Consider the following 23,034-nt stretch of genomic DNA (forward strand, 5'->3'; position numbering starts at 1 on the left):
CTATGTGACACAGGAAGCCACAAGAAAAAAAAGATGTAGTAGAGGCAGATCCAATTAGAGTTTAAAAGGTATTTGAATAGGTACTTAAAAGGAATACAGGTGCAATGCAGGCAAGTGTGATTACTATAAATAGTATCATGGTCAACATGACAAGGTGGACCAAAAGTAATCTAGAAATAATGATATTTTGATATAGTGATGTGAATCAGTTTGATGGTGAAGCACAGAGAGTGTGTGTCCCAGGTTGAGTCTGTTGTCTAAGACACACATAGAGTGTGTGTCCCAGGTTGAGTCTATTGTCTAAGACACACATAGAGTGTGTGTCCCAGGTTGAGTCTATTGTCTAAGACACACATAGAGTGTGTGTCCCAGGTTAAGTCTATTGTCTAAGACACACATAGAGTGTGTGTCCCAGGTTAAGTCTATTGTCTGGGATCGCTTTATGTTACTAAAACTTGATTAGACAACCCTAAATTCAAGATGGGGAAGATCAGGTGGTGTTCCTTCTTGAATCACAAATATTGATAGGAAGAAAGTTTAGGGGAGATGTCAGAGGTGAGTACTGGAATGAACTGCCAATGGCAATGGCAAAAGCAAGTACAATAAATACATTTAAAAGACTCTTTTACAGGCACGTGCATGTAAGAAAAATAATGGATTATGGAGTGCGAGTTTGGAAAGGTTTAGATTGATGATGGAATCGGTTTATATAGGTCAGCAGAACATTGTGGACAGAGGACCTATACTGTGCTTCTTTGTTCAATGTTCTGACTGAGAACATCTCAGGCTACATTTTGAACTATCCGAACTAATACATGAACAATAGCAATCTACAAGAGCAACAAGGGGGAGAAAAATCACAACATTCTAAAATGTTGGCATTAAATAAGTAAATAAAGAATTTAAAGAAAGGTCACACACAGCTGCACAAGTTATGATAATGGGTAAAATATTTATATTAATAGCAAAAAAAAAATTGGCTTCAATTAATTGAAACTATGACACTAGAGTTTCATTTCCTGAGAGAAAAGGGCTGGATCAATGATGGAAGAAAAGTAATTATTTTTTAGTTAGGATTAGGCTTTCTTTAATAGGTTAACCTCCAATTAGCTGAACCCAGAAGCAGATGTCTTGGTGAAACATTTCACCTCAGACTTAGGTGCCATTTTTTCATAGAGGCAGCTGTGCTGATCCTGGGTGGAGAATCAACACAACTCTGGCAAGAACAAAAATCTCTTTAATTCATTGATTTTGGGTGTTAAAACATTGCCAAACTATTCAGTTTTACAAGAATTGCTGCTTTTAAAAAAAAAGTTGTTTTCATCCTGGCAGTTGTTCAGGTCAGATTATGAAGAAACTGTCCAGCATTAACTTGACCAAAGTCAGTCCTTTATCTAGTAGGCATATTAGATCGAGGTACAAAGTTCAGTTGCAAGAGTAGGAAGGAGAGCAAACTTTAATCAATATCTTGTTCAATTAATCCAGTTTCTGATGAACTTTCCAAGTAACAGCAATATGTTTTCACCTCACATTCAAGGAAACAACGCATTTTTAAAATATAAATATACATACTTAGTAGCTTCGAGGTCTAAGAATTCCTTAAATAGCTATTTAGTCTTCTCCATGAGCAACTGATATGAAGCAAATTTTACAATGACAGACAAAGATGGTGGCATGGACCAGGTTTCTGCAGCTTTCCTCAGCAACGATTGCTGCAAATGAAACATAGATATTGGAGCCGTACTTACCTTTTATTTTGATGAAGTTGGACTACAGTGAGTCGTGTGATGCAGGGGAGAGTGCCAAACAGGAGCCAATTCGTGCAGATGCTGCAGATTCGTGAAGGACTCGATTGCTGCAGAAAATTGAGTTTCAGCTGCAGCCTAGCAAAGGGGTTGAGCTACTTGTGTCGTGACTTCTTCGGGCTATTGCTGGGGTTCCTGGTATCAAAGGAGGAGGACCGAAGGTGGTGTAGCAGAGCCGGTGAGGGGTCCAGGTGCGATCAGGAGCTGTAGAGTCATGTTGGAATTGAAAGACTCAGAAATGCTTTGCCCTGGGCCTTGTGATGACTAATAGGAGGTCTGGAGATTGCTTTGTTCTGGGCCTCGTGATAGCCGATGCCAGAGTTCTTTAAGTTCTGTGAACTGTGACTGCACAGTGTATACTCTCCCTAACATAGCACCTGGTTCATTGGGAAGTTGCTGAACCTGGCATAGGTTGACAGCATGTGTAATCCGCGGCATATCAGAGATTAGGGGAAGCGTTGTTCTCCATCTAAATGGTGGACATTTTAACATCTTGTTGCAACCTGATTTACTGTACCATGAATAAACTCTAGTAACTAATCATGTAGTACTGTATTGATAGGCAGCTATCGCAACTGTGTACTGAGATTTTTGAGTGTTTCGCTGCTAGTTTAATTAGACAATGACAATAAAGTGAATCTGAAACTGAATGAACCTTGGGGACTCTTTCCACAGTCTGCTGTCTCAGTATTTTGTAATCTTGGTAGATAGTATTGTCAAACTGTGGTGGAGCCTTGTCACCTATGATCATTTCAGATTTCAAATTTATTGTCAGAGTACATACATGACATCATATAGAATACAGATTTTTTTTCCTGCAGGCGTGACAGAATTACCACTAACTGGTAGTGCAAAAAAATAAACTGTACAAAGTGTAAAACATGTTAACAAACAAAGAACTGTAAACAAACTGAATTTAACTAAACTGAAATTAAGCTCTTGCAAGGAAATGATTAGAATGGAAACATTGCTCTGAAAAATATACCAATACACTGATGTGGCATGGCTAGTGGTCTTAAATGGGTTTTTTTCTCAACAACTCTCCCCCACTCTCACTGAAGCAAAACTAACATTGGTTCATTCTACTGCAGAATAGCTAAGGAAATTATATATTTAAGAGAATTCAAAATACATATATGAGTGAGAAAGAAGGATGTTTTAGTAAGATTAAATAAAGAGCTTGGGTTAACCAAAAGCAATATGCCTCTAGGAATATGTTTGAATGGCCTCGGGTCAATTTGACAAACTTCTTTTGGCAGACACTGGGGAAAATTCAATTTATTCTAAAATCCAGTTATTTTTCTCCAAATATCATGTAAATGACACACAAATATCACCCCACCCCCCACCCAGGCTCTAAAACTGAGGTGATTTCATGCAAAAATCTCTAAATTATCTTCAAAAATTGATCCTTCTAGGGAACATATATGCTTTTACACAAAATAGTTCTTGGGGGAAAAATCCTTATTCCAAAGCCTCATTCCAACAATTGCAGTCCTATTACATCAAAGCAAAATTTCCAACTCCAATATCCTTGCTGAATAACAGGTGTGAAGGTACTTTAGACAGACGGCACAGAGACTAACATGAACTGTAATTAAACTCCTTTATCCCTTGCTACCAAGGCAACAGACTTAGTCCTGTTAAATCTAATTTTCATCCATCCAGTTTTGCTAATCTGAGTCTGAGCAGTCTAAACAGTCACCTTTATTCACTTTATGATACCAGTACAAAAACTGTTTCATACATAAAATGCTGACAACTTCAATGGGATGAGCACCATCTGTGGGAGAAAAAGAATGGATGTTTTGGGCCAGAACCATTCATCAAGACGTGATCCTGGCCATTCTTTTTCTCCCACTAATTCTGCTCGACCCACTGAATTCCTCCAGTAGTTCGATTCCAGCATCTGCATACTCCTATGTCTCTCCAGTTTCATAGATGTTGATTGTAGTCATAATATTATTGTGAAAGGCACAAATTTAAAAGTCAATCCAGAACAAACACTTTAATGGGATGTCACAATAACCCAGTCAATTTATTAATCGAGTAGCTAAAACAACAAGATTCATGCAAGGAGTGTGATGCTGGAATGAGAAAATAGTGAAGCTGGACAGACTCAAGGTTCAAGCAAGATTCCATCATTTGACTTTGCTGAGTTAATCTCAGTTAATGACAGAGGGATTCTACAATTTGTAATGCTTCAAGAAGATCAATGCTACATATACTTTATAAGTGGGATGAAAAGCTGGTGCAACATAGAAGTTCACCAGTATGCACCATCTGCTCAACATTTGGAAGAAGATTCACGTAGAAAGGAAAAAAAACAAATTACCAATTACCAAAATTATTATTGACGCAAAATCAACTAATCCCCTTCACAATAAATAACCTTTCCTTTAGAGAATGGGAAAGAAAAGGGATCAAAAGAATAGAAAATTGTTTTTTGGGAAATAATTTATTATCTTTTGAACAAATGAAGTACAAATATGGTATAACTCATAGTACAATGTTTGCATACCACCAACTGAAAACCTACTTGAAGGACAAATTGGGAAGCAGGCTGAGGTTACCAGAAGGAAGCAGCTTTGAATATGTGATTACAGACACAATGATAATTAAAAGATTTATAACAAACATGTACATCAAGCTGCAAGAGAAAGAGAATGATGAAATAAGCTGTAAATCCAAACAAAAGTGGGAACAAGATCTAAACATAAAGATAAAAAATGAAAAATGAGAAAAGCTATGCTCCGGAACTATGAGAAATACAATAAACACAAGGTTACGCATGGAACACAACAGAGGGCCTACCGCAGACCTCCACCCCCTAAAATGACAGAATGAGAAGACGAAATGAACTGACCCAGTGTGTAAAAGTAGATGACACAATTTTCTTGTTTATTTTCATTGTGTGATGACATTGTTTAATGGGTTTATTGTATATGTTGAATGTTTAATGCGGAGGGAGGGGGTGGAAAGGAGAGAGGGAAGGGGGAAAAAGGGGAGAAAATGACACCGTGTATATTCAAGAGGGAAATGTTTGTGAGTATTTTGGTTAATATGGTTCATAATGTGAAAAATAAGCAAATTTTTAAAAAAAGATCAATGCTGAATCTCTCAAGGGCCCCACCCCAAAAAGATAAGCAGTTCCTCACTGATAACCTGTCAATTTCCAGTCAATCGAAATGAAAAGGAGCCACAGTGTATAGGCTTCTCTGAAGTCCTCCATAAATTCATGCCTGTGAAGATGCTTTTTTTCTCCACCAAGAAAAATAAAGTGCAATTTTGATAAGAATGACCAGGAGAACAAAGATGAGCTTAACCTCAAGGGAAAAAAATACAACTTTACAGCTATCTGAAGTCAAGGGTTCAGCAGAAAATGTATGAATTCATTTATATATTATTGACATGAGAAGTGAAAGCTATTTAATAGGGCAAATGGAAACAGTCAATTCTACTCTTGGCCATTTGGTGGTGCTGTGCTCTGTGCTTTCACATGAACATAGCCGTTCTTGGGTAAATTTCCTGTTTGGTAGCATGACATGAAGCTTATTGTCATGAACATTAGTCCAAAGAGCAGAAGCTATGCATGGAACTCACTACATGTTTAAGCAATGTGGAAGAGTTCACATTAAAACAAATAGAGATTGCATGAATTCCCTCAGATAGTAAACCACTGTAATTGAAGCACAGGAAAACATATTACTACTGTGTAAACTTTGAACTTTCTCCTCATCTTATCCTAGAGGTATTTTGAATTATCCCTTTGCACATTTCATATAGCTGCATGTTCAAGCTCTCAGGGAACCACTCACCATAAATAACAAAGTTCTAATTGTTCATGGGCATATAGCAAAGGCCCCATCTACACACCAGCACAAATTCCAACAGTTGTATACAAGTATCCCTTGATTTTTCAAAATTCACTTTACGCCACTTTGCTTTCATGAAAGACTTACATTAGTACCCGTTTTCGCTAATCAGAAGAGTCTGAAGAAGATTTTTGCTTTTAAGAAAAAAGGTGAAAAGGGAAAATAATATTCAGCATTTGATTTTCAGTGAGCCGTGATCGAGACAGTGTGCACCCCGAGCAGAGAGACACCGCCAAGTTTCTTCCCTGGGAACCACACTCAGCATCAAGCCGCCATAGCTTTGAACTGTGTCTGTAAGCATCTGTGCTTTATCTCGATTTATTTTGCGCATCTGTTGGCAAGATATGCCCCAAGGTATCAGAAAAGTCGAGGAGAGCTTGTAAGGGATGTTACGCTTAGTGTAAAACTGGATGTAATTAAGCATTTTGATCGTGGAGAATGAAATAAAGACATTTATATAGGTTGTGTATTTATCATATTATTCCTGCTGTTAGTGTTATTTTAGATTTTATGTGTTATTTGTATGATTTGGATGGCTATTTTTTGGGTCCACGAACCCTCAAAAAATGTTGCCATATAAATTAATGGTAATTGCTTCTTTGCTTTAAGCCATTTCGGCTTACAAAAGGTTTCATAGGAATGCTCTACTTTCAGATAGTGGGGGAATCTATGAGGTACGATAATTGAGGTACGATAATTGAGCCCACAACATATCTCATTCAGTTATTTCAGTTCTCACACACCACATCAGCTGTGAGGTCATGTAATTACATTTTTATAGGTGATTGAAATAATGCTATTTCATATAACAAGGTGCATGATCAGTTCTTTGTATCAATGGAGAATCTATAGTTGGTAGAGCAAATAAATGTGCCATTAATTGTGTTGCATTAATCCAGCCGCATCAGAAAGTTGAGAGGTTAACAAAGTGGTTTGTGTTCTTAGCAACAATTCTAAGTGCTACACAAGTCAACCCAATTTCCACAACACATGAGCAATTCCCATCACCAAAACCCTGCCCATCACCACTAAGTTTTTTTTAAAATTTTTAAAATTTTTCACACTATGAACCATAATGACCAAAATACACACAGACATTTCCCTCTTGAATCTACACAGTGTTATTTTCTCCCCTTTTTCCCCCCTCCTTTCCCTCCCTCCCTCACCCCCCACCTCCCCACTCACTCAACGTTCAACCTATATGATACATTAAACCCGTTAAACAACGTGGTCACACAATGAAAATAAACAAGAAATTTGTGTCATCTACTTTTACATACTGGCTCAGTTCATTTCGTCTTCTTCTCCTTCTGTCATTTTAGGCGGTGGAGGTCCGCGGTAGAATTTCTCTATTGTGTTCCATGTACGGTTCCCAAATTTGTTCAAATACTGTGATGTTATTTCTTAAATTATATGTTATTTTTTCCAATGGAATACATTTATTCATTTCTATGTACCATTGCTGTATTCTCAGGCTATCTTCTAATTTCCAGGTTGACATTATACATTTTTTTGCTACAGCTAAGGCTATCATAATAAATCTTTTTTGTGCTCCATCTAAATCCAGTCCAAGTTCTTTACTTCTTATATTACTTAGAAGAAAGATCTCTGGATTTTTTGGTATGTTGCTTTTTGTGATTTTATTTAATACCTGATTTAGATCTTCCCAAAACTTTTCCACTTTCTCACATGCCCAAATTGCATGTACTGTTGTTCCTGTTTCCTTCTTACAGCGAAAACATCTATCTGATAATGTTGGATCCCATTTATTTAACTTTTGGGGCGAGATGTATAGCCTGTGTAACTAATTATATTATATCATGCGTAACCTCGTGTTTATTGTATTTCTCATAGTTCTGAAGCATAGCTTTTCCCATTTTTCATTTTTTATCTTTATGTTTAGATCTTGTTCCCATTTTTGTTTAGGTTTACAGCTTGTTTCCTCGTTCTCCTTTTCTTGCAGTTTGATGTACATGTTTGTTATAAATCTTTTAATTATCATTGTGTCTGTAATCACATATTCAAAGCTGCTTCCTTCTGGTAACCTCAGCCTGCTTCCCAATTTGTCCTTCAAGTAGGTTTTCAGTTGGTGGTATGCAAACATTGTACTGTGAGTTATACCATATTTGTACTTCATTTGTTCAAAAGATAATCATTTATTTTCCGGAAAAACAATTTTCTATTCTTTTGATTCCTTTTCTCTCCCATTCTTTAAAGGAAAGGTTATCTATTGTGAAAGGGATTAGTTGATTTTGCATCAATATTAATTTTGGTAGTTGATAATTTATTTTATTCCTTTCTACATGAATCTTCTTCCAAATGTTGAGCAGATGATGCAGTACTGGTGAATTCCTATGTTGCACCAACTTTTCATCCCACTTATATAGTATGTTCAGGTACCTTCTCCCCTATTTTATCTAGCTCTAATCTGGTCTAATCTGGTTTTTCCCTTGTTTGATAAAAATCTGATAGGTATCTTAATTGTGCTGCTTTATAATAATTCTTAGAGTTTGGTAGCTTTAAGGCCCCTTGTTTGTACCATTCTGTTAATTTATCTAGCGCTATCCTCAGTTTACCCCCTTTCCATAAGAATTTCCTTATTATTTTCTTTAGCTCCTTGAAGAATTTCTCTGTTAGGTGAATTGGTAATGATTGAAATAGGTATTGTATCCTTGGGAAGATATTCATTTTAATACAGTTTACCCTTCCTATCAGTGTTAGTGTTAAGTCTTTTCAATGCTCTAAGTCGTCTTGTAATTTCTTCATTAATGGCTGATAATTTAGTTTGTATAGATGGCCGAGATTATTATTTAGTTGTATCGAATTGCTTGTGTTTGCCATCTAAATGGTGATTCTTTCTTAAACTTTGTGAAATCCACAATCATTGGCATTGCCTCACTTTTATTTGAGTTGATCTTGTACCCCGATACTTCTCCATATTCCTTCAATTTCTTAAGTAATTCTTTTATTGATATTTCTGGTTCTGTTAAGTATACTATGATGTCATCTGCAAATAGACTGATTTTATATTCCTTCTCTTTTATTTTTATCCCTCTTATTTTATTTTCTGTTCTTATCAGTTCTGCCAGTGGTTCTATAGCTAACGCGAACAGTGAGGGAGATAGTAGACATCCCTGCCTAATTGATCTGCTTAATTTAAATTGGTTTGATATATATCCATTTACTGACACCTTTGCCAATGGTCCCTTATATAATGCTTTAATCCAATTAATATATTTCTCTGGTAGATTGAACCTCTGTAGTACTTTGAATAAATAATTCCATTCTACTCTGTCAAAGACTTTCTCTGTGTCTAAAGCAACCGCCACTGTTGGCGTCTTGTTTCCTTGCACTGCATGGATTAAGTTAATGAACTTACAGATATTGTCCATTGTTCGTCTTTTTTAAATAAATCCAGTTTGATCAAGTTTTACTATTTTGGTACACAGTCGGCCAATCTATTTGCTAATAGTTTAGCTGTTAACTTATAATCTGTGTTAAGTAGAGATAGTGGTCTATACGATGCTGGTGTTAGTGGATCTTTCCCTGTATTTGGTATTACTGTAATTATTGCTGTTTTGCATGAATCTGGCATGTTTTGTGTTTCTTCAGTCTGGTTCATTACTTCCAGGAGAGGAGGAATTAATAAGTCTTTAAATGTTTTATAGAATTCTATTGGGAGTCCATCCTCTCCTGGCGTTTTTTTAATATATCCTGTATTTCCTCTATTTCAAATGGTTTTATTAATTTATTTTGCTCCTCTGCTTGCAATTTCAGTAGTTCAATTTTAGCTAGAAATTCGTCTATTTTGTCTTCTTTCCTTTCATTCTCAGTTTGATATAGTTGCTCATAGAATTCCCTGAAGTTTTCGTTGATCTCCGTTGGGCTATATGTAATTTGTTTGACTTTTTCCTTGATGCCAATACCGTTCTTTTAGTTTGTTCTGTCTTAAGCTGCCAAGCTAGTATTTTGTGCATTTTTTCTCCTAGCTCATAATACTACTGTTTTGTCTTATGTTCTTCTCCAACTTATATGTTTGTAGTGTTTCATATTTTTTTTTGTCTGCAAATTCTCTTCTTTTAGTTATATCTTCCTTTATTGCTAATTCTTTTTCTGTACTTGCTATTTCCCTTTCCAACTGTTCTATTTCCCGATTGTAGTCCTTCATCTTAGTTACATAACTTATTATCTGCCCTCTGATGAACGCTTTCATTGCATCCCATAGTATAAACTTATCTTTCACTGATTCCGTATTTATTTCAAAGTACATTTTAATTTGTTGCTCAATGAATTCTCTAAAATCCTGTCTTTTTAGTAGCATGGAGTTTAATCTTCATCTATACGTTCTCGGTGGGATGTTATTGCCAATAACAGGGGTGAGTGATCCGATAACAATCTAGCTTTATATTCGGTTTTCCTAACTCTCCCTTGAATGTGGGCTGACAACAGGAACAGGTCTATCCTTTTTTTTTTAAATTTTTTATTTTTCACACCATAAATCACATTAGCCATGATATACACTTTTTCTTTTTCACACATATACAGTGACTTTTTCTCCCCCCCCCCCCTCCTCCCAAGCCACCCCCCCACCCCCCCCTCTCATCCATTTTAGGTATACAATCTAGGTTGCATTAAGCCAGTCAGACAATGTTGTCATTCAACAAAAATACACCAGAAATTCTACTGAGTCCATTCTTTTCTTTCCTTCTCCTTCCATCAACTTAGGTAATGTTTGTCCCCGGTAGGTTTTCGCTATTGTATTTAATGTAAGGCTCCCATACTTGTTCGAATATTTCAATATTATTTCTTAAACTATATGTTATTTTTTCTAATGGAATACATTTATTCATTTCTATATACCATAGTTGTATTTTCAAATTATCTTCCAATTTCCAGGTTGACATAATACATAATACAATATAACTGGAGATACAGCGCTGGCATATTACCAACTGAGATCCTACTTGAAAGATAAATTAGGAAGCAATTTGAGTTTACCAGAGGGAAGTAACCTTGAATATGTGATTACAGATACAATGTTAATCAAAAGATTTATAACAAATATGTACATTAAACTGCAAGAAAAGGAGAATGAGGAAACAAATGGTAAAACTAAACAAAAATGGGAACAAGATTTAAATATAAAGATAAAAAAGGAAACATGGGAGAAATTATGTTCTGGAACGATGAGAAATACAATAAATACGAGGCTACCTATGATACAATATAATTGGTTACACAGACTATACATTACACCGCAAAAGTTAAATAAATGGGACCCAACAGTATCTGATAGATGTTTTCGATGTAAAAAAGAAGTGGGAACAACAATTCATGCAATCTGGACATGTGAGAGAGTAGAAAAATTTTGGGATGATCTCAATCAGATATTAAATAAAATAACAGAAAACAATATACCAAAGAATCCAGAGATCTTTCTCCTAAGTAACATAACAAACAAAGAATTTGGAATTGATTTGGAGGATGCACAAAAAAGATTTGTTAAGATAGCCCTAGCCGTAGCAAAAAAATGTATTATGTCGAACAGGTCTATCCTTGAGTATGTTTTTGTCAACCTGAATAATATGAATATTCCTTCTCCTTTGGGTGTTGTCTCCTCCATATATCCAAAAGTTGCATTTCCTGCATTGATTTAACCATAAATTTGGTTACTTTTTTCTTTCTGCTAGTCTTTTTTTCCAGAGTCCAAATTAAGGTTAAAGTCCCCTCCCATCAGTATATTCCCCTGCGTATCTGCAATCTTCAAAAAGATATCTTGCATAAATTTTTAATCTTCTTCATTAGGTGCGTATACATTGAGCAAATTCCAAAATTCTGAATATATCTGACATTTTATCATTACATATCACCCTGCTGGATCTATTATTTCCTCTTCTATTTTGATTGGTACATTTTTATTGATTAATATAGCTACTCCTTCGGCTTTTGAATTATATGATGCTGCCGTTACTTGCCCTACCCAATCTCTCCTTAATTTCTTGTGTTCCACTTCAGTTAGATGTGTTTCTTGCACGAATGCTATATCAATTTTTTCTTTCTTCAGTAAATTTAACAGCCTTTTCCTTTTGATTTGGTTATGTATTCCGTTAATATTTAAAGTCATATAGTTCAACATGGCCATTTCATACTTTGTTTACCTTTCCTTTCCACTTCCTCATCACCACCTTCCCTTCTTATCCATTTCTGTTTTCTTTTTTTGAACACACTGTAAGACAACACTTCTAAAACATAAAATATTTCCACTACTCCCACATCTAAAATTCCCTTAACCCCTAAAGTCCCCTGTCTGAGTTGCCCTTTGTCCCTTGTCGGGCAACCACATCTCCCCTCTCCATTTGGATTGTGAAAATGCTCGCAAGCGTCAACTGATTTCGCAGTGACTGTTATTCTCCCCCACCCAGCCCCCTCCTGAAAAGACTTTTATCTTCACATATAACAAAGCTCACTCTCTTAATTCCCCCCTTACTTCCTTCCTTCCCTTTCTTCCCCTTCTTAGTTCTTACTTATACTTTATTCTTCTTTATATGTAGTTTGTCATCAATTCTTGTTCTTGTTACATTTTTTCATCTCTCTGTCTGTTTTGCAGGCGTTCTGCAAGTTCTCGTGCTTTCTCCGGATCCTAGAACAGTCTGCTTTGCTGCCCCAGGATAACTATTTTAAGCACCGCTGGATATCTTAACATAAATTTGTAGCCATTTTTCCATAGGATCGATTTTGCTGCGTTAAACTCCTTCCTCTTCTTCAGGAGCTCAAAACTTATGTCTGGGTAGAAAAAAAAATTTTGACCTTTGTATTCCAGTGGCTTTTTGTCTTCTCTTATTTTTTTCATTGCCTCTTCCAATATATTTTCTCTTGTTGTATATCTCAGGAATTTGACTAGAATGGATCTTGGTTTTTGTTGTAGCTGTGGTTTAGGGGGTTAATGTTCTGTGTGCCCTTTCTATTTCCATTCCTTCCTGCAATTCTGGCATTCCTCAGACCCTGGGGATCCATTCTTTTATAAATTCTTTAATATCTTTGCTTTCTTCATTTTCCTTAAGGCCCACTATCTTTATATTGTTTCTCCTATTATAGTTTTCCATTATATCCATCTTCTGAGCTAACAGCTCCTGTGTTTCTTTAACTTTTTTATCAGACTCTTCCAAATTCCTTTTTAAGTCGTCCACCTCCATTTCTATGGCTGTTTCTCGTTCTTCCATGTCTACTCTTTTCCCTATTTCTTCTCACTTTTTCCTCTGTATCTTTTATTCTTCTTTTTATTTCATTAAATTCTCATGTCTGCTATTCTTTTACTGCTTCCATATATTCTTCAAAAAATTTCCTATCTATCTACAGTCCCTTCCCTTTATCTTCTATTTCTCTGTGTAGAGCTTGATGTTCTCCCTCCTCTTCCTCTGAGTCCACTCCAGGATCTTGTCCTCTCCCTCTGACTCTTCTCACTTTCTTGTTGGGCTGTTTATCTCAGTTTGCTGGGTATTTTTGTTTTTATTAATGGTGTCTTGATGTTGGTCCTCTTCCTCTTGGCTGGTCATCTGCTGTGTCTCTGGTTTCCTTTTTTCACTCTCCTTCTCGTTCCCATTATTTTCTGTGTCTTCCTGCTGGGAACCCTGCTGTCTGGTCATTCTCATCTGTTCAAGCTGTGGAGAGCCACTCCTCAGCTGGTCCCCCCCTCCCATCGATGTTGTCTTTGTAGTGAGCGTCGCGCATGCGCGGTTGCGCACTTCTGTTTGGCTCCGTGAGCCATCCTTGTAGTCCTGTGCTCGGTAGGTCGCGACCCTTCGGGGTTTCCACTGACCTCAGGGAGTGGGCTCCTCTCTCCACAGCAGGTCCCTGCTTCTTCATACAGGTAAGGCCTTCACCTTTCTCTTCTGATGTCTTTCCTTCTCTTTTTCCCGTTGTTTTTAGCTTTTCATTCTTTGGTGCCATTTTCTCCACACCTTTATTTTTAATTTGTTGTGGTTTGTGTGTCTGTGGCTTTGCTTTTTCTTTACTTTTTTCCTTCTTTTCTGGAGAGGGCTGGTATTCTCCTACCGGCCACTACTCCATCACGTGACTCCTCCCATCACCACCAACTAAGTGTAATTACAGCCACAATGTCCTTATTTTAGCACGGGAGAAATTATTCACCTCTTCCGCAAATAGATTTGGAGAATTTTGCAAGGCAACATTAGTGGTATCTCTTCTAATGTTCAGAAGCATTTAGGAAGACAGGAATCACTACTCCCTGGTTAACCCTGAGTTTTGATATTCATATCATATTAATTTTCAGAGAGCTGAAGGATGTGGTTGCAAACTGAAGAAAATCAGCAATAGTTGCATTTGTTAAGAACTAGTTCCTGAAGTTTGGAAATCAGTCCATATTTTCTAGGGTCTGCTCATGGACCATTATTTAAGGATAGTGATGTTGTGCCTCATAGGCAGGTTGGTGAAGGACCTGTATTTTGCAGATACTAAATGTAAGGCCTCATGAAAGTTTCAATGAACAAGAATGACCTGGAGCTCTGGCTGTAAACATGCATGGACACAATTGGTGTCAGAACACTGCAGCTCACTGATTCAATGCAGGGCGACCTTAATTCCAGAGGAGAAATGATGTAGTCTCAGCAGTTTTCCATTCATTCTACATATTAGCTCGACACGCACAGCAGATTGGCTGGCAGTAGGGTACAGCAGCACTGTGGTAAAACAGATTGAGAAGTTGCAAACTTGATATTGGTTTCACTCAGATGGGGCTGTTGGGCATCTATTGATTATGATGACGGTCTGCATGCCATTTAGGATGGACATGAACTTCTGTCATGAGCTAAATAGGAAAAGGAGACAACATAGTGCCCAGCTATTGATGGAGTCAAAGACTTTTAGGAGGTCAAAGCTGGCCACCTGTAGCAGCAGATAAAAGGAACACACTCTATGGTAGCAAATTCTTGAGAACAGTAGAGGTGAGATCACTTCTTCCCTGAGTCCCTAGATTCGTTAAAGGCACAGTACCAGTGACCATTCATGATCTATAGCCTCCCTGCCATCTGCAGAGGAGTTTTGTGGGAGGGCAATATGAAGACCAGGACCACAGCTGTAATATTTTTTGTAAGTTATCAGAGCCTATGGTTCAAATACACAGCAGCCCCCCCCCCCCACCCCCAGTAATTAAATAAACTTAAAAGTATTGGGAGGAGATTTGTTGAGGTATATAGCCTGGTTGGACAACACATTTTTAGAGAACTCCGTTTACTTTCAAGTGCTCCTGTGGGGCTATATATTACACCTCAAAAGTTAAATAAATGGGACTCAACAGTATCTGACAGATGTTTTCGCTGTAAAAAGGAAATGGGAACAACAATTCATGCAATCTGGACATGTGAGAAAGTAGAAAAATTTTGGGAAGATCAACACCAGATATTAAATAAAATCACAAAAAGCAATATACCAAAAAACCCAGAGATCTTCCTCCTAAGTAATATAAAAAACAAAGAATTTGGACTTGACTTGGATGGTGCACAAAAAAGATTTGTTAGGATAGCCCTAGCTGTAGCAAAAAAATGTATTATGTCAGCCTGGAAATTAGAAGATAACTTGAGAATACAACAATGGTATATAGAAATGAATAAATGTATTCCATTAGAAAAAATAACATATAATTTAAGAAATAATATTACAATATTTGAACAAATATGGGAGCCATACATGAAACACAATAGAGAAAACCTACCGGGGACATCTACCACCTAAAATGACAGAAGGAGAAGGGAATGAAAAGAATTGACTCAGTGGAATTTCTTGTTTATTTTTATTGAGTGACAACATTGTTTGACGGGTTTAATTTATCTTAGATTCTGAACTTTAAATGAATGGGAGGGGAGGTAGGGAGGGTGGGATGGGAAGAGGGGGGGGGGAAGAAAATGACACTGTATATATTTGAAAAGGAAAATGTATGTATCTTGATCAATGTGGTTTATAGTGTGAAAAATAAAAAAATTTTAAAAAAAGTGCTGCTGTGGGATGAATGCCAACCACAAGGAGATGTATAATTTCTTGGCTAATCAAAGGATAATATATCTGCCAGCACAACACATTGCTCAGTGTTGTACTGAAGTATCATCTCATAGACCCCATTCAAGACCCTCAGGTGTGGCTTAAATGGAAATATTTCTGCGAGATGTGACAAGCTGCTGTGCAAGTCTTCCTCCTTTTTTTATGTGCATGTTTTCAAACATTGTTTTCTAACTCCATCCAGCTGGAACAGGAACAGGAAGTTGTGATGACAGAATGTCTGTGTCTTTCATTTCTATATGGCTCAACATGAACAATGTACCATAGGAGATTCAAGTTAGACATGATTTAAACTTAAAAAATATGCTCGAGGTCTTTTATGCCTTGTGAACATGATGGAAGCTGGAGGAGATCTGGACAAGATGGGCAAAGTTTTCTTTGCTGTTTTTAAATAAAGTTATTTTGAAACAAAAATATGTGGAGGAAAATACAAATGGTCAAATACAGTACAATGGCAAAAAAAGGCAAAAGGCAAAAAATTGCTAACTGAGTAAAGCTAATGATGAAAAGAGTGTGTATACAGATGTCAAGATGAGACTGACAGATTGCCTTGGAGGCCATTCTGTTAGAGGCAAATTGTTGTCACTGAATATGAAAGCTATTTTTTTAACTGCAAAAGAAAGAATGAGGTCATAGAAACAGTTCTTGAAAAACAAATTGAGTGGATCTGATAAAAAAAATGTAAAAAGGACTTGCTGTTAAATCTCACTTTCCAGCATGACATTAAGTTATTGAATATAGAACTGATCATGGTGAAATACACATGAGGTGGAAATTGAACTTTTTTGGTAATCTGTTAGGATTGTTTCCAATGCCATTTAGCCAATGAATCTAATTTGTCCAACAAAGATCAAAAAAAGAGTACAATTTACTATTTTGAATTTTGAAATTAAAATATTATTAGACGTGGTTAACAACTGTTGTGATGGTTCCATCGGTAAGTCATGTACGTTCAAGTTCTATACTGACTAAACTGAGGTCCTAATTCTTACTTTAGTACATGTAGGTTAAGGAAGGAATAAGCAGAGTGTTCCTTCTTAATAAATTCTTGCCTGGAATGTTTGTATAACTGAGAAGGCAAAGGGTCACCGTCCATTCTATATTGTTCTTGAGTACTGACTTTTATTCTTGATTGATTATAAGTCGTGAAGGTATTCTACAATATTGTTTGATCGGAAGTTTCAGGATTTTGACCTGTAACAAAGGAGAAAGAGTGATATTTGTCCATATCAAAATGGAGTGAACTTGAAGGGGAATTGAGTTGAAAGTGCTCCCCTGCATTTGCTTCCTTCACTTTCCCAGTTGATGGAACTCAACAGTTTGGTAGCTTTGCAAGTATTGCAGGGAATTTTGAATATAATGCAAGTTGCATCCAGTGGTTGAGGGAGCAGATTTTGAATGTATATATATGGATTACCAATCAGCTGGAAGTTGTGCCTTGAAAAATAGTACCAAGCATTTTGGGTGTTGTTGGACTACTCCCATCAAAGCAGATGAAGATTATTCCATCATACCTAACTTGTCAAAAAGCAAATTGCTATCATGAAAAATACCTAACTTCCCATCCATTCCTATAACCATGTATTGAAGCACTTGGTTTAGTTCGGATTCTGATCAATGGTGACCCCCAAAGTAATTGGTGCTGGACATTATAGTGGGGATATATCAAGAATAAATTGTTTGAACTCATTGTTAAGGAAAGTCTTTGACTAATACATAAATGTCACAAATATTATTTGTCACTCATCAACTCAAGTCTGGATGTTAATCAGCTCATTTTGTAATCATATGTGAATAATTTCATTCTAAGAAGAATTGAAAGCAAGGTGCAGCGGCTGTGGGACGAGGGGGACCCCTGTATCCACCTCTCTCAGCGGGAAGCCATTTCCCTGGGAACTCTGTTCACATAGCACATGATCAATAACGTGCTGCAGGTACACCCCCAGGAAATGGCTGACAGAAGCTCCCTCCAGAGCCAGATCACCATGGCAGTGTGGGAAAAATTCCACTCACTGCTGGAGCACTTGAGCTCTGTCGGCTGCAACATTATGGAACTTCCAGTGGCCACCCATTTCAATTCTTGGGCCGTGGCTAACAGGATAGCAGTCTGAATGCCTCCCTGGCATGAAATGGGGTGGGAGAACCATAACTGTCCACTTTGGGGCCAGCACCAATGGCAGTTTATTTGGGAACAGGCCAACCAAAGAACCATCACAGTACACCATGTGGATGCCCACACGAATCAGCATACTGTAGAGGCTGCCCACAATGCTGCCATTGACAAAATGGTACAAATCTGCACAGCTTCCACCAACACCACCAGCATTGACCCTGATGCTCTTGACACCTGGGTCCACTGTAGGAGCAGTCACTTAGGTGCCTAAGCCACACACTGCTGGGCAGGAACCTCCAGCATCCGCCTCACCCAGACCCAGGCACAAATGGCTGTGGATAACTGCCCAACGCCAGCAGGTAAGACAAAGGGGGGTGGCCTGGGGCACATCTGACATGGCAAAGGAGCAGGCCAGCTCTGGCAATCAGAGTACTTCGGCCCCTCCCCACCAACAAACAAAAACCTATGTTCTGACTATGGTCGATACATATTCAGGTGTCCTGGTTGTAGTGCCTTGCACCAAGGCAAACCAGGACATCACCATTCAGGGTCTGCAGCATCTCTCCTCCATCTATGGTACCCCATGGGAGGTTCAGTTAGACCAAGGCTCTCATTTTACAGGTACAAAGATTTAGTCTTGGGCCTTTGAGGTGGAGATCTCATGGCTGTTGCCCATAACCTACCACCCCCAAGCATCAGGCCTTACAGAATGGATGAACGGCCTCCTTAAAGAAAAAATTCATGTGCTCAGACCTGACCACACATTTAAAAGTTGGCTCAGTGTGCTGCAGGACACAGTGAACCACTTAAATTCATGCCCAACAGTCCAGGGAACCTCTCCCCTGCCCCACTGCCCTCACACCACTCCTATGAGGTGGCCCTCATCCACAAGCCTAAAGAGACCGGTTGGGTTTGGATGCACCAGTTACAGCAGTCATCAAGGAAAGCCGAAAATGTAGCACGGGGTCCAGCCAGCACTCGGCAGCTTGGAACTTTTTTGTGTAAATACTTGAACTGATTATGTATGGACTTTTGGCTTTGAACATTGCACACTTGCTTGCGCCTTTTAATGTTTGATCGTATCTTATCTTTGACCTGTTTATAGGCTCTCCCCAGTTAATGTGTATGTGTGCCTACCCTGCACCCAGCCCCCCCAACCCTTTTCTTTTTCCCTCTCTCTCTCTTTTTATCTTTCTCTCTCTCCCTCTCTCTCTCTCTCCCTCCCTCTCTCTCCCTCTCTCTCTCTCCGTCCCTCTCTCTCTCTCTCCCTCCCTCTTTCTCTCTCTCTCTATGGGCCCCAACTACATGGTGCTGGACCAGCATGGCTGCCCAAAAATGAGGCAGAAGAAGAGCAACCAACAGTGCTGCAAGTCACCAGCAAGGTACATCATAGGTGCCTCCATCAAATGATCAGTGATGTCAGAGAATTGCTGTATCAATAGCTCTGATGGGCAGCGAGAAGAACACTCGCCACTCCTGGGCTCAGAGAAGCCAGGTAGGAGCTTTTAGTCTGTCCCCCCTGCACTTCACCCATTGGCACTCAAACGAGCAACTTTGGTAGGGAGGGGAAACTAGGAAGACGTTGCCATCAATTTCGTGTGGTTCCCACACAGCTGTATCAGCCCACTATGGCTTTTGATTCGAGGGGGTGGAATGGCCAATCAGTGATCTCCTTTCACCAAAAGCCACACCTCGCTAACCAGCAACCAGCCAATCAAGTGCATATCTGCCCACAAGCTGGCCCCTGCTCTGCAGAGTGGGAAATTCAGATGCCTCATTGGCCTCTGCTCAGCAGAGAGGGGCATATTTAAGTTTTCTTGTTCTCTTCCTCCCTTCCATGTGGCTACTCTCCTGCTCCCTGCCTGGATCATGGTCACTACAGTAGACTTCGTCTGTGAGGATCACAAGTAACAGGACACTGTGCTCCCTAAGGCTCGCCAGGGTATCCTGGTATATGGAGATACCAGAGCAGACCCACAGTCCTCCGTATTCCCCAGAGTGGGAGACTGAAATCTCCGCAGAAAGCATATTCCCACAGGGTCTAGCACTCAGGAAAATCTTCTCTCTTGTCTCCCACTGTACTGAGCCCTTTCCTTCCCTGGTGGATTCCACAGTTTGGGTGTAAGTTAGCACAAGTGCTTGGATGAGTGTGTATAGTGGGAGAGTTGTTGCACTGTTCTGTAGGCTGATTTAATAAAGATCATTGGTGATTGTGATCCAAGTCTTGGAGCTTACTTTCTGCTGCTCCCCATGAACCCTTCAAAACAATACAGGTGTTGATGGGGCCAACTACTGTTGAGTCATCTGCAAACTTGATGACACAGTTGGAACTGGATCTGGCGATGCAGTCATGGGTCAGTAGTGTGAACAGGGGCGGGCTGAGCATACAGTCCTGAGGCCCCCAGTGCTCAGCGTGACGGTGCTTCCGACCTGAATAGACTGTGGTCTTTCTGTTAGGAAGTCCAGGATCCAGTTACAGAGAGGGGTGTTGAATCCAAGCAAGGACAACTTCTCCACCAGCCTCTGGGGAATTATCGTATTGAAGGGCGAGCTGAAGTCAATCAACTGCAGTCTGGCATATGAGGTGTCATTCTCCAGGTGGACCAGGACAGAGTGAAGAAACAAGGCTATAACATCATCTGTGAAACAGTTTCTTGTAAAGGTGAATTGAAATGGGTCCAGCATCTTTGAGTGTGCTTTGATGCATTCCATCACCAAACTCTCAAAGCATTTCATAATGGTGGAGGTCAGTTGTCATTAAGGCCTGTTATTGCTGCCTTCTTGGGTACCAGGATGATGGTAGCTGCCTTGAACCCTGCAGGAACGATGGACTGCTGCAGTTAAGTGTTGAAGATGTCCGTGAAGACCTCCGTAAATTGGCCTGCGCAGTCCTTCAGTACCTGACTATGTATGTTGTCTAGTTCCACCGCCTTGTGTGGGTTCACCTTGGATAGGGGTCTCCTCACTTCGACTGCAATTTTCTCTCTGGAGGCTTGCAAGTCACTGAAATCATTAAGGATATTAAATAGTTTCAATCTCCAATGATTTTTTTAAAGCTATTTGGCCAGGACTCAGAATTCCTATCAGGGAAAAGTAGACAAGAAATATTGGATTCAATGGATAATTTGCTGTATAGCACGAGGATCAGTCCTTCTCCTTCCTCAAAAGCCTGAGTAAATTTATCATAAAACCTACATCCCTTACAATTTCTACATATCTTTTCAGAAGTATCGCTGTGTGGTACAGGAAATGTTTTGCCCAAGATTGCGTGAAACTGCAGAGGGCTGGGTATGTGGCACATATCACTCTCCCCTCTTCCAATTCTATCTATACTTCCTGCTGTTTTGGAATAGCAGTCAATATATTAAAAGACATCCCACCCCAGCTACACACTCTTCACCACCTATCCAGTCAGTAAGATGATACAGGAGTGTGAGATCACACACATGACCAGATTCAAGGATATTCATTCCTGCCATTAACAAACTCCTGAATGAAACTCACAATAGTCAAATTATGTTGCCTTTGCTCCATGCCAACTGATCTCTCTCTGTAACTCTGTACTAGGTCTTACTTGCTGCTCTAGGTATGCCATGAATGAGATGTCTTGCTGGACTACATATGAGAATGATATGACTCCTCCTGGCATACAGGTTTTTATAGTCTGCTTCTGTAGATATCTGCTACTCAAGGAGTAGGCCCATAAAATGGGCTTGTCATAAAATGAAATACATAACATATAATATAAAACGTGGAAAACCTAGGCAAATCCATCAAGTCTAGCATCCCTAGGTTCAAGAACTGCATTTCTCCAGACTCTTGAACATCCCTTCACTACCCATATCCTGAACATACATTTCGCTGGGACTACGAAAAGACCTCTCTGAATGATGGAAACATAACTTTGAACTGTAACTGTGAATAATCTATCCTTTCATCTTTTTTAATGTGTTTTCTGTTTCATGGCAAATTGTGGTTACTTTAATTGACACTATTTTTAGCGTATCTTATATACCTGTGTGGCTACAGCAAGTGAGAATTTCGGTGCACCTGTACATTGCACCTCTGACAATAAACTTTCATTTTTTCATACTCTGCAAATTCAGGTGATTGTTTCGATATGTGTAATCGAGGGAACTAATGGTGATTACCTGTGTAGCAATCAGCTCAGATCTCTCTCATGTGTCATATAATAAAGGGATGTTTGTCCAAAAATATTCATTTTGTTCTTGTAAGGTCTAGTGCCGGCTCCATTGTTTCAAGTAATAAAAATAAGCAGGTCCAACTCAGGTTCAGTTTACACAGGGAGAGGCACTTGGTTACACATAGCTTTATTGATGCATGGTTTCAAGGATCTATGATCTGTAAGTTCGATTGTTTAAACGAGTAAATATAACAATGGAAAAATATGCTGCTATTTGTGCTCAAGAAATGGAAAACTCCTGAAAGAATAGGTTTGGTTCATTTTTGACCAAACACTGAAATATGGATTATTTTAGATGACAAATGTGATTGCACTGCCTTAATATGGAAAGAAATTCCTTGGGCTGATTTCGGATAAATCCTCAAATGCTTCCAAGAAAATTAATACATCAATGTAACAATGAGCTTACAACACAAAGGGAATACTTAACTTAGTTCATTTCTGCTGATAACAACATTCGATCATTTAATCCAGTTAATGTCTTTACTAAAATTGCCACAACAAAGACCATACAGCTTGTTAAGATTTAATGCACAACAGTGACAAATTTTTGTCAGTACACAGGTTACATTTTGAGGATAAATGCTTAGGGGATGGGTTGAAGTGAGGAAAGTAATCAAATCTGCTATGACAATAAAATACGGCTCAAGTTTGTCATACCATATGATAAAGGCATTATTTATTGACAAGTCAGTTAAGTAAAACACTGTCCACATAGACAACTTTATTGATATAAACAGGTCAAATTTATAGCCCTGTTAAACCTGAAGATATGCTTACTTGTACTTTATCAAAAGCCTGCTACTGAATAGTATAAAGACAGAATAAATCAAGTCGTTCAATGCACTGCATTGTCTCCAAAATACATAACAATTAATTCATTGGTATATTTTTAAAAAATCTCTCACACATTTAGTACCACTAACTGGTGGTACATTTTTAGGGAGGTGTCTTTCTTTGCAAATTGGA

General features: G+C 38.6%; 1 protein-coding gene across 8 annotated transcripts in view; it reads right to left on the reverse strand.

Moving 5' to 3' along the window:
* LOC138754411 (putative oxidoreductase YteT) overlaps window positions 1-23,034 on the reverse strand; it is a 225,795-nt gene that overhangs the window by 74,264 nt on the left and 128,497 nt on the right. The window contains exon 13 of one of the 8 annotated variants that reach the window (XM_069918649.1): window positions 1,676-2,009. The exons of 6 other annotated variants lie outside the window; for them this stretch is intronic. In XM_069918649.1, the coding sequence (XP_069774750.1) occupies window positions 1,947-2,009 (63 nt within the window). In that variant the 3' untranslated portion in view covers window positions 1,676-1,946. Of the gene's footprint in view, window positions 1-1,675; window positions 2,010-16,641; window positions 16,943-23,034 lie in introns of those variants that run through there. One more of the 8 variants, XM_069918648.1, reaches the window with a different exon arrangement.

This window comes from Narcine bancroftii, chromosome 2, assembly GCF_036971445.1.
Source record: "Narcine bancroftii isolate sNarBan1 chromosome 2, sNarBan1.hap1, whole genome shotgun sequence".
Classification (NCBI taxonomy): Eukaryota; Metazoa; Chordata; class Chondrichthyes; order Torpediniformes; family Narcinidae; genus Narcine; species Narcine bancroftii.